Source organism: Tupaia chinensis, unplaced genomic scaffold (assembly GCF_000334495.1).
Source record: "Tupaia chinensis unplaced genomic scaffold, TupChi_1.0 Scaffold000182_1, whole genome shotgun sequence".
NCBI classification, from domain to species: domain Eukaryota; kingdom Metazoa; phylum Chordata; class Mammalia; order Scandentia; family Tupaiidae; genus Tupaia; species Tupaia belangeri.
In genome coordinates this window covers 3192697-3205321 of record NW_006159657.1, presented here as the reverse complement: position 1 = coordinate 3205321, position 12625 = coordinate 3192697, and the positions used below count along the sequence as shown (strand labels likewise).

General features: G+C 50.2%; 1 protein-coding gene across 4 annotated transcripts in view; it reads right to left on the bottom strand.

Moving 5' to 3' along the window:
- The window catches only part of SNX29 (sorting nexin 29), a 535094-nt gene that overhangs the window by 471098 nt on the left and 51371 nt on the right, over positions 1-12625 (bottom strand). Inside the window, exons 1-3 of one of the 4 annotated variants that reach the window (XM_014587074.2) lie at positions 7342-7428; positions 6801-7066; positions 2179-2298 (exon numbers count right to left, since the gene is read on the bottom strand). In XM_014587074.2, coding sequence (XP_014442560.1) covers positions 2179-2298; positions 6801-6991 — 311 coding nt within the window. In that variant the 5' untranslated portion in view covers positions 6992-7066; positions 7342-7428. Of the gene's footprint in view, positions 1-2178; positions 2299-2463; positions 2945-6800; positions 7284-7341; positions 7429-12277 lie in introns of those variants that run through there. The other 3 variants (XM_027771071.1, XM_027771069.1, XM_027771070.1) reach the window with 3 other exon arrangements.

Sequence of the window (12625 nt, the reverse complement as noted above, 5' to 3'; positions counted from 1 at the left end):
GCGCCTCTTCCTTTTCTGTGCCCCCCTCTCTCTCCCTAACTCTCCCAGGAAGTGCCTATGGAGGCACCATTCTCAAAGATAATGGACGAGCCTCCTAAGGCGAGGAGCCCCTGCATGGGAAGCCACCACTAAGGGACGACCTGGCCCCTCAGCCAGAATACAGAGGGTGAAGGGACACCACTAGAGGAGGGTGTCAGTCAGAAGGGACAGTAGTCAGATCAGAAATGGAGTGAAAGGAGCCTCAGAGAGAAACACTGGTGGGACATTCCCAGGTGGTCCAAGGGTCAGCCTGGCCGATTGGCCACATCCTAGCATTATGTGACCTAAATGTGGCCTTGGATATGGGGCATCGGGCCAGAAGGGGCATGACACCAGGCTGCCTTCTAGCCAGGTGGCCAGTTCCCCAGGTCTGACTCTCTCCCTTCATGCAGCCCTGGAGTGCTATGCCACCCACAGTGTGTCTGCCCCTCAGGCCATCGCAGGCTTCCTCTCCACGGTAAATGACAAAACTGGCAGACCGCTCTAATGCAGCATCTCAGTTGAGCACACGAGAGAGAAGCTGGAGCCTGGGTCCCAGCAATAGTGACGAGACAGAGCCTCTGGGTCTGCGAAGCTAAAGTCGGGGTGGGGACACAGGAGATCTGCCAGGGGGACCTTAGAGGCTGACTGGGGGCTGCTTACCCTGAGACCTTCATCTACGGAGAGCCCAGAGGAGGAGGAACACTGGATTCTCCAAGACCAGATGCCCCAGGAGCAGCCTGACATCAGCCAGAGGACTGAAGGTTCACAGGAGCCGAGCTAGGAAATGAAGGAGCCTCTGGACACGAAAGGGACCCTCCTGCTTGCACCTTTTAGCCAGCAGTGATTCACGGGCCCAACCATGAGGCCGGCTTAGTGAGGAACTGAGCCGTGAGTCGGAGGCTGTGAGTCGGAGGCTGTGAGCACCCAGCACCCAGACAGCTGTGCGACTGCCTGCTCTCTCCAGCCCCTGCCGTCCCACAGCCTGGCCCGCATCTGCATGGCTGGCGGACTTCCACGAGGGGTCCCGCCCTGTCACCGCTACGTCACTAAGGGTACACTGCCTCGGAGCCCTGGCACGGGCCAAGGAATCGCCCTCACAAATCGACACCCGGAAGAGGTGACATAACAAGAGCCACCCACCTCGCAAGTCATGAGAAAGTCGGCGAGCTCATTGGGGTCAGACACCCCCTGCTGGCCATGCTGACAGCTTCCTGAGGGCTTGTCCTCATTGTCAAGTGGCCCCATTTTCTGGATGGGACCCCGAGGCTGACAGATAGAAGTACTTAGCCTTGGGAACCCTGACGAGAAGGTAACTCACACCCAGCTTTCTGACCCTGCTCTGCCCTGCTCAGTGACCACCCCAGCCCATCTCGGCACTCAGAGCTGATCCGAGTGGGTTTCTGTCCCCCCTAAGTGACAACAGCCAATCAACCAGTTCAGAGCTTGACAGCTTCCTGAGCAGCTGGTGGGTCCCAGCCTCAATTTCCTAAATCGAGGCCCAGATGAGGCACTCCTTTCCTAAGAAAGAGAAGGGCACCCAAGCCAGCTGACTGTGGGGCTCAGGGCCATGACAGCAGCCGAGCCTGTCCCCGCGGCGGGCACTGCACTAGCTGTGCTGCACTTCCAGCCCAGGGGCACTGAGTTCAGGCCCAGCCCTCCCTCCTGACCTGCCTGGAACACAGCGAACCACACACACACACACAGGCTCCGTGGCGAGCAATGATACTGAAAGGCCCACCCGTCAGCCAGGCAGGCTTAATCAAGCTACTGACCAGTCTCCAAGCCCTTTTTTGCTTTACCGATGAGTATTCAACTACCTTCTCCCAGTTCCAGAGGCAAAACAGTGGTCACTGGTTGTGGCCAACTTTTCCATGACTGAGTTCAACAAGCCACCAGTGAGGGGAAAGAACCACAGGTGAGGGGCTCCCTGGGACTTGTCAGCCGACTCCCCAACACATGTTCAGCCAAGAGCATGTCCAAAGCCCTGGTTCAGAATGAAAGGCCAAGTCTCCTCTCACTGCAGCTCAGCCAGCCCCGGCGCCCTGGCCCACCCTCCTGCCCCCTCCCACCTGCACAGGTGACCGTGCACTCCTGCTGCTCCTGGCAGGGCTGAAGCTCTCACTGCAGCCAAAGAAGCATCGGCAGGCCCCCCCCGTGGGGCCGTAGGAGCCTGCTCCGCCGACACTGACGGGGAAGAGGACATCGGCATCACCGTGCAGCACCTGCAGCGGGGCCCAGCCGTGCATCTGGGAGAGGCAGGTGTTCCCATCCAGTGGCCTACGGTGAGAGAACACAGCTGGTGAAGGGCAAGGAGCCCCTGTGGGCACAGGACTCCCCACAGGTGTCTGTCAGGCCTCAAGTGCCTTCTTGGAATTAACCAGACCATGACCAGTGTGAAAGGAGGAGGGGACATGGCTGGGGTCGGGAGCACGAAGACCAGACCTCTGGCATTTGTTGTTTCCGGAGGTGTTGACTGAGCACATACGAGACGCCATGCACCGTGCTCCCAGCTTGCATAGAGGGCCAAGGGCCAGCTGGCAGTGTCTATCCTGCCCTCCTGGAGCTCACAGCTGGGGAGTGGAGGGGGACATGGATCGAAGAACCACAAGAAGGTGGAAAACAGCAGCTGAGATTCACAGAGTTGGTCAAGAAGGTCGTGGAGGGCTGCCTGGAAGAAGAAAGGTGTAAAGGGACAGCTGAGGGGAGCAAAGCACCTGGACGAAGAGGGACAAGAAGGTGAGGGGAAGCAACAGCATATGCAAGCGCTGAAGCAGGAGAAGCTCTGTGCACTCCAGGTTCTGAGAGGATGGCAGCCATGTGACCTCGGGCCGCTGTTGCTTCGCCTCGCTGGTCCCAGACCCTCCAGGCTAAGAGGACAGATATGACCGGGTCACGTCTGGGCCTCTTCCCAGGGAGGTGCTCAGCTCAAGTATTAACCAGGCCCAGATGATTTGTTATGCTGCCACCCACCTCAAAGAACAAAACTAACGTGTGTGACCTTTGGACCAGCAGGCTCTTCACGGAGCTTTTGCCCACTGCAGCGTTTGCTTCTGAAATGCTAATAAAAACCCAGGACAGGAGCCACAGGGGGCGTGGTGGTTAGGGCGGCTGGACTACAGTGGACCTGGTGGCTTGCTTTCTCACTTTCCTTCTCTTTCTCTGTCTCTCTCTGGTCAACTTCAAAAATACAAAATAAAATGATGATAATGAATAAAGTAAAATAAAATATTTTTTAAAAAGGGACATAGCTACACGAAGTTTATAAAATCACTTCATAACTCACTGGGTAAAGACGACTAAAGTAGACCATAAGCATAACTACTTGGGGCTAAGTGGCCCCAAGTGGTGTTTACGGTGCTAGACTCCCACACGGCCAACTGTGATATGAGTCCTGGACCCAGTGGCCTGAAAATCACACCAGGCGCACCTGTGTGCATGCCCGAAATCCCAGGAGGAGAAGGGACAGCCATTGCCATCCCCCTAGGGGATGATTTCTCACTTTCCCTCTCACTGTCTCTGGCAAGCACACACTCTATGGCAAAAACCTTTAAAAAAAAAAAAAAAGCTATTTTATAGAAGAAGGAAAGAGGAAACAGGAGGGGAGGAGAGGAGAAGGAGGGAGGGAGGGAGGAAAAGAAACTGCAGAGACAAAGTGCCCTGCCCACGGTCGTCCACCACAAGCAGTAGAACCAAGGCCCTGGTTCTCCCTCTAACCACGGTGGTCTTGGGCCTGCTCCCCACCGGGTGTCCTGGCTTACACAGTTTCTCTGTATTTTAGAGAAGGAGCAGCAAGCTCTTTCCACAAATGACCGGACAGTAAATACTGCAGGCTCTGGGACTCGCTCTTCCTTGGTGTTTCTTTACAATCCTACATTGCTACGTCCACCCACGGCATGGGGTGGCTCTGGCCTGTGACCTGTTCAGAGGCTCCTCATGGAGTTGTCTCGGGCTGCTCTGGCCTTTGGTCAGGCCTTCAGCACTGAACAGGAAACCCAGGGAGAAGCCATCCTAACAGAATCCTGCAAATGGCCCATGTACTCCTGCAGGTAAGGCGTTGAGATGGGACTCTCAGACGGCAGGCTGGGACCAGAGAGGAGCTGCTCCCGTCTGGACCCTGGCAGCAGAACCCAATTGCAGCCAAGTCCTGGGTGAACAGCTGTGCCTCTAGAATCTGTTCAGAGTTGCCCTCCTAAGGCTCCAACCCACCAGGGGTGACCAAGGGAGGCCCACACCTGATGTGACAAAAGTGCCAGTCTCTTCCGTATCATTCCACTGGTCCCTGGCAGGAAGTATTTTCAGTTTGTTTCTGTTAAATAACAATTATGGGGGTGGGGGCGGGCTGTTTTGGAATAAGCCATGCAGTAGGCCCCAACAGACCGGAATGAATGAAAATGGAGTCACTCGCTCCTGCCTCCACATCAGTAAGCCAGGGCTGAACTGTTACCCGCCCTTCAGAGAAATCTGAAGTGAAAGTAACCGCCTAGTTTTCCAAAGCAGGCCAATGCCAACAGGCGGGATAATGAAGTTCCATCTGTTTTCATCCTTATACAAAAGAAGCAACCAGGAGCAGTCTGATGTTAACCACTCAGTTATTTCCCCCTGTTCTATCTCCCGAGACATCTCACAAGGACAGTAACCTTGAAACGACCCCACTCTGCTTTTTCCTTGTTCCTTCTCAGCCTATAAAACCAACTTCTTCTGGCTCAACTCCTTGAAACACTGAACCCTATTTTATGGAATAAAGTGATACCCAATTTCAGAATAAAAACTAAAGCCAATTAAGATCTTTCAACTAAATTGCTGTGATTTTGTTTTTGTGGGGTTTTTTTTGTTTTTTGGTTTTTGGGGGTTTTTTGTCATTTCTGAGACAGTTCCCACCACTTCCTAGCAACAGATGCACACACCAGGTAAAGCCAGGCCCCAACAGCACGAGGTTCAGAACTCACGCAAAAGTGGTCCCTAAGGGCCACCATTTTAAAAATGAGTTGCATCAGGACCAGCAGATGGCGAAATGGTTACATCGCTGGGCTCCCATGTGGTCAACCATGGTTTGAGTGTCAGACCCAGTGGCTTAAAACTCACGCTGGAAGCATGTATGGTGCGTGCCCAAATTCAGAAAGGAGAATGGAAGAGGAGGGACTGCAGTGTGGCCATCACACAGGGGGTGGTCTCTCACTTTCTTTCTCTATGTCTCTCTGGCAAGCACACACACCCTATGGCAAAAATCTCTCTAAAAGAATTCATTGAAATAACTTTTTAAAAATAAAAATGAGTTACATCAATGTGACTATTGTGTCATGCAATTTAAAAATAGTAACTGGTGGGACCAGCAGTTAGCGTAATGGCTATGTCGCTGAACTCCCATGTAGCTGACCACGGTTTAAGTCCTGGACCCGGCGGCTTAAACTCACACCAGGCGCATGTGCATGTGTGCCCAAGATCCCGAGGGGCGAATGGGGGAGAAGGGATTGCAGCGTGGCCATCCTCCCTGGTCAGGTGATTTCTCGTTTTCTGTCTCTCTGTCTCTCTGGCATGTGCATGCACCCTGTAGCAAAAACCTCTCCAAAAAAAGAAAGAAAAAGAAAAGGAAGACTCTTACTTTGAAAATATAAAAAATGCCCAAGAGGGAAGAGGGAATCCAGACATCCACAGTCACGTTACCCTAAACATAACTGGGTAAGACCTGGTTTTCTCAGTGTCTTTTTTCTTTCTTTCTATGCATTCTTTTCTTCACACAGTTGTAATGAGAGTTTTGTTTGAAACTAATATATTGTTTTTTGCATTCACTCGTAATTCATAAGTTCATCTTCATACACATAGATACTCTTAAATATCATTTAAGATGGTCAAGATCCTGGGGCCAGGAACCAGCAGTTAGCATAATGGCTATGTCGCTGGACTCCCACGTAGTAGACCACGGTTCGAGTCCCAGACCCGGTGGCTTAAACTCACGCCAGGGGCATGCGCGTGCATGCCCAAGATCCCGAGAAGAGAATAGAGGAGAAGGGATTGCAGCATGGCCATCTCCCCTGGGGGGTGATTTCTCGCTTTCTGTCTCTCTGTCTCTGTCTGTCTGTCTGGCGAGCGCATGCGCCCTATAGAAAACCCACAAAAAAAAAAAAAAAAAAAAAAGATCCTGGGGCCAGTAGATGTCATAATGGTTACATCACTGGACTCCCACATGTCTGACAGAGGTTCAAGTCTTGGACCTGGAGGATTGAAAGTCACGCTGCATGCACATGTGTGCGTGCCCAAGAGGAGAATGGAGGAGAAGAGATTGCAGCATGGCCATCACCCTACGTAATGATTTCTCACTTTCTGTCTCATCCCCCTAAGTAACGATTTCTCACTTTCTATAGGGCACACACACCCCATAGCAAAAAAAAAAAAAAAAAAAAAAACCCCCAAAAAAAAAAAAAAAAAAAAAAAAACTCTCGAAAAAAAAAAAAAAAAAATAAAAAATGTCCAAGATCCTAACTGTAAGATGTTAGGTTTTAATTAAGTACTGTGTTGTCAACAGTCCCCGTGGCTGCACGTTTAGGGCCACTCCATGTTTTGCTTCTCTGAATAAGGACTTTGGTATGACCTTCTCCCAGAGTTGGTAGTTTGTCCTCAGGGCAGGTTCTCTGCAGGGAGATTGCTAAATCAAGTGTGAGAGACCTTTTTCAGGATCCTGACATTTATCAGACTGGTTGCCCAGGGGCTATCAACCGCTGTCTGAGGACAGCCCCTGTGCCACCCTGCCTCCCTGGCTCCACAGATACGAACTGATTGCCTACCGCACGCCTGGAGCTGAGGACCCGGTGAGAGGAAGCCCGGCCCCGTCCACCAGGGTGCTACGCCGGGCTTGCCTTTTATCCGCTCTCTGACGGGCCATATATGATAGCTTGTTCCACTTCTCTTTTTCTTCGTTGCTAGCAAGCAGCAGCCTTTTTTCCATAGGTTTGCGAGTCCTTCTGAACTGTTTCATTCCACTTCCCCACTAGTGTGACAGAGCACACGTAAAGCAACAGAATGACTCCTTTCTATAACGATGACATCCCTTCTGAAGAAGAAAAAAAACAAAACCAACCCTTGTTGATATTGAGGCAGGAGGGACAGGATTTTTCCTCGGACATAAAGAAGTGGTTTAGTCACCAGTGGCAGAGGAGTGAGCCCCACTCTGGGCCAGCAGAGTATCTAAAGTTAACACTGGACGTGGCCAGAGGCTCTCACGGTCCACTGTCAGCTTGACCTGGCCTGGCCGCATCCCCTGACCACTGTGCTCCAGCTCTGAGGCCTTTCCTGTCAATATTAGCTAAGAATCAAATCAAAGCATACTCAGTAGGCCACCTCAACGTTCCTCTGCTCCTTCCTCAAGTTGCTCTGCACGGTGTTCCCTCAAGATCCCCGCTTTAAGAGCAGGGAGAGGCTGTGCACAGCCTGCAGGGGGGCCCAGCCACTGTGAAGGTCACCCTGCGCTGTTCTGTGTTTCTACACATCACAATGCCACAGGCTACCTCCTCCAAGCTGGCCTCTCCCTCCGCTCCACTCAATGGCAGCAGCAGGGTGGGAGGAGGAAAGACTGAGGCCAGAGATCCCTTCCCCAGGAGTGGATCACCTCCAAGATGCCCTCACCTACAGAGCCATAGAATGCAAGTGGCATTTCCTAGAAGGTGCAGAGTAAGCCCTAAAGGCAGCCGTGGTAGTTAATTGTATGTGTCGACTTGGCTAGGCCATGGAATCCAGAAATTTGGCCAAACGTAATTCTAGATGTCTCTGTGAGGATGATTAGATGAAATTAACATTTTTTTTTAGAGGTTTTTCGCTATAGGGCGAGTGCGCTCACCAGACAGACAGAGAAAGACATAGAGACAGAAAGCGAGAAATCACCCCCCAGGGGGAATGGTCACGCCGCAATCCCTTCTCCTCCATTCTCCTCTCGGGATCTTGGGCACGCACGCACACGTGCCCGGCGTGAGTTTTAAGCCACCGGGTCCGGGACGCGAACAGCGGTCGACTACATGGGAGTCCAGCGACATAGCCATTACGTTAACTGCTGGTTCCCGGTGAAATTAACATTTACATCAACAGATTTTTTTCTTTTAAATGAGAGAGAGACAGAGAATGCACATGAGCAAGAGGGGAGAGAAGGAGAAAGGTATGTGTAAGGGTCTCACCACTGTGCTCCTCTGCCCAGCCTCCCGGTCAGCTGGGAGCACTGGTGTCGAGTGCGCTCACCAGACAGACAGAGAAAGACATAGAGACAGAAAGCGAGAAATCACCCCCCAGGGGGAATGGTCACGCCGCAATCCCTTCTCCTCCATTCTCCTCTCGGGATCTTGGGCACGCACGCACACGTGCCCGGCGTGAGTTTTAAGCCACCGGGTCCGGGACGCGAACAGCGGTCGACTACATGGGAGTCCAGCGACATAGCCATTACGTTAACTGCTGGTTCCCGGTGAAATTAACATTTACATCAACAGATTTTTTTCTTTTAAATGAGAGAGAGACAGAGAATGCACATGAGCAAGAGGGGAGAGAAGGAGAAAGGTATGTGTAAGGGTCTCACCACTGTGCTCCTCTGCCCAGCCTCCCGGTCAGCTGGGAGCACTGGTGTACACCATCACATCAGGCCTACTTAGGTGGTCCAGGACTCAAACCCCTGGTCCCAGGCTCAAACAGTTGGGCTCTCATGGCTGGACCAAAACTGGTAGACTCTGAATAAGGCAGACTACTCTGCATACTTGGGAGGGCCTCTTCCAACCAGTGGAAGATCTCCACAGGAAAAAGACTGACCTCCTGGAGAAAAGCGGTTCTGTCATCAGACACCTTTGCACTGACACTGCAACTCCTCCAGGGTCTCCAGCCCACCAGTCTGCCTGCAAATTTTGAACTTGCTAGCTTCTACAACGATGTGAGCCAATTCCCCAAAATAAATCAAGAGACGTAAATAGAGACAGAGCAGAGGTGGAGCAGAGGCAGAGATATAGATGGAAGCTGAGATGGAGAAAAAGAGATACAAAGAAAGCAAAAGAGAGAGAGAGGGGCGCACATGCCACGCACCACAGGTTCTGTTTGTACGGAGAGCCCTTACAAGTACAGAAGTCACACAGCTTGGGCCCCAAGTATGAAAACATTTACAGCCTTTGAGCATGAACAATGCTGCTGAAGAGCTACCCTAGCAAATAATTCAGGGCCAGAAAAAGTTCTGTGCATAAACATGTTCAGTTTGGAATGGCTGATAACAAAAAGCAAATACAAAAAAGCCAATAACTTAAATACTCAGCAATGGGGAAACCTTTAGCAAATCGTAACATATTGATCTGAATAACAACCATATTAGGACAAATCAGAGAAACAGAACCACTGCGTGGTGGGGAGGGGCGGTGTACAGATAATGATTTATTTGGTTCAGGCAATTATGGAGGCTAACAAGTTCTACAGTCTTGAGTTTGCAAATGAGAGATCAGGAAAGCTGGTGGTGCAGGTCTAGTCTGAGTCCAAGCGCCTGAGGACCCACGTGAGCCAGCACTGCAAACCGCAGCCTGAAGGCAGGAGCGCAGCCCATGCCCAGCTCAGGCAGGCAGGAGGCGAAGGAAGCCTCCCCTCCTAGACTGTTTGTTCTACACAGGCCCTCAACAGACTGGGTGATGCCCATCCACACCGAGAATGCAGTCTTCCTCACTGAGGCCACCAAGCCAAACGTTAACCTCATCAGGAAACATCCTCACGTACACACAAAGTTTAATCTGGGCACCTCCATGGTCCAGTCAACTTGGCACACAAAATTAACCACCAATATGTACAATTATGCAAAAACATGAAGAAAAGTTTGACAGTACCAGTTCTAGAGAACAGCATATCTGAACCTAAATCCAAGCTTTGCACATTACTTTGACAAATCTCAATTCTCTGTGGAATCCTGTTCTTTCATCTGAAAATGGAGGCAATACCTGCTAACCTCACAAGGTTACAACATCTGACATATCACAGATGATCAATAAGGTAACATTACTAACACCAGTGTCCTTGTAAATAAGGACTCCAGTGAAACAAAAATAAGCAGAGTCTCATGAAAAGAAAAAAAGGATAAAAAGGATAAAACAACATGCAAATTAAAAGCTAAGGCCAGCCAATGGCACAGTGGTTATAGCTGGCTGGATCTACATAGCCAACTCCTTGAAAAATACATTAGATATACGTGCATGCGTGCCCAAAAGGAGAAATGAAAGAGAAGGGATTGCAGCGTGGCCATCCCCCATGGGGTCTGCGTTTTCACTTTCTCTCCCTCTCTCTCTCCAGTGAGCATATATACCCTCTAACAAATTAAAGGAAAGGAAAAAAAAGATAGAGAAAGAAAAGTTGAAGGCTAGGGCCAGCTGGTGGCAGAGCAGTTAAGGCAGCAAGACCCCACATGACTGGCTGCATGGTTTGAGTCCCAGCCAAGCTGGACAGGTGTGCATGTGTGTCCAAAATCCTGAAAGGAAAAATGAAGAAGGGATTGTGACATGGCTGTCCTCCCTGGAGGATACTTTCTCACGTTCCCTCTCTGTCTCTGTCTGTCTCTGGTGAGCGCACATGCCCTATAGCAAATTAAAAGAAAACAACAACAACAACAAAAACTGAGGATAGAGGCATGCTGTGTGCTTTAATACAGGAGATTCAGTCATACAGAAGTACATTTCTTTTTAAAAAAAAATTATTTCAGGACCAGCAGTTGGCATAATGGCTATGTCGCTGGACTCCCACGTAGTCGACCGTGGATCGAGTCCCGGACCCAGTGGCTTAAACTCACGCCGGGCACATGTGCATGTGTGCCCCAGATCCCAAGAGAAGAATGGAGGAGAAGGGACTGTGGCATAGCCATCCCCCCTGGGGGGTGATTTCTTGCTTTCTGTCTCTCTGTCTCTCTCTGCCTGGCGAGTGCATGCGCCCTATAGCAAAAACCTCTAAAAAAAATAAAATAAAAAATTATTTCATTTTATTTACTCATTCATTTCTTTTAATTTGACCAGAGAGAGAAAGTGGGAAAGCAAGCCACCAGGTCCAGAACTCGAACCATGGTCAGTTATATAGGAGTGTCCAGCACCTTAACCACCACGCCGCCTGTTGGTCCCCAGAAAGGTACATTTCTATGTATTCCTTTCACACATTTTTCTTTTAAATTTTTTACTTGAGGGCACATACACTCACCAGAGAGGGACAAGAGAGACAGAGAGGGAAAGTGAGGAAACATCCCCTAGGGAAGATGGCTGTGTTACAACCCTTCTCCTCCATTTCTATTTTTGGGATTTTGAGGTACACATACACGCAATGCCAGGCATGTTTCCAAGACACTGGGTCTGGGACTTGAACTGTGCAGTTAGCCCTGTGGGATCCTGCCACCTTAACCATCACATCATCACCTGGCCCCACTGCACACTTTGATAAGCTAGATTTTGAAGTCCCTGATCAGGGTGGTGCTATGTACTATAAAGACCAAGTTAAGAGGTAACTAGCTTGCCTGGCAGTAAACTAAGCACAGAATTATTATAAAAGGGGACCGTCACATGGCAGCAGCTGACCTGTGTGATCTGACATGATGTGCCACCCCATGACAAAGCTCCATGGAAAATCATTTCATGCATTCAACCGAAATCCTACAAGGTGCTGCTATTCTTCCAGGTCTCAGACGAGGCCGGAGGCTCTGGGTGGCAGCTCATGCGACCTAAGCCATGTAGTTAGTAAATGAGAACTTAGGCTATCTTGATTCTGAGACCCAGGTTTGTCATTAGCTGTGCCTTCCTGCTGCATGCCCTCACCTGCCCAAGCCCCTTCCATAGGTACAAATCGACAGGAGCTGCAGTGTTACGACGGAAAGTGCAGCGAGTTACTATGTATGCCTCCGCCTCCACAGATAAACTCAGATCTACCACCAGCAACTCTCCTCTGACCTAATCCTCCCTTTCTCTGGAGCTTCCCATGCTAGTGCCAAGTTATGGATGCAAGGAAAATCCAGTCAACAAACATGAAAGGTGAGAGTTGAAAGCAAGAATATCAAAGCAAGCAGACAGACACTTGATACTCACTTCGTAATAAGTACCTGCAAACATTGTCCCACATCCCCTCTTAGTTGTCGGGAGAACAGCAAGCTAAGACTCTTTCCTTCTAAGTTGAAAGCCTAAAACATGAATAATGCCCTAGATACATTTAAAACCCGCACTCTTATTTCCCCAATACTGTAGAAAAAGAAAGCAGTGACACAACTCCCTTTAACAGCACAAGTGAAACTTACTTCTCAGGCGACTCCGAGGGGCCCACGCGCTTTCTTCCCGATGAACTCCCATACATGTCATCCTCGTTTTCATCCACATCTTCATCATCAATGCTTTTGACGTCAAGTTTCTGGTACCCAAACTCCCCATTCAGAGATAGAGAATCGATCTTCCATGAGTTGCTGCTCTGACTCCCATTGGAATTTGGTCCGAAGGGGCTTTCAAAGGCCGACATGATATTGACAGACGAGCGGTCAGAGTTCTCCTCTGAGCTCTCCCCCGTCCCAGGCAGCTTTTTAAAAGCATCCCCAGAGTTCTGCTCATCTTCCTCATCATCGAATGAGATAATGTATGTCACTTTCTTCTTC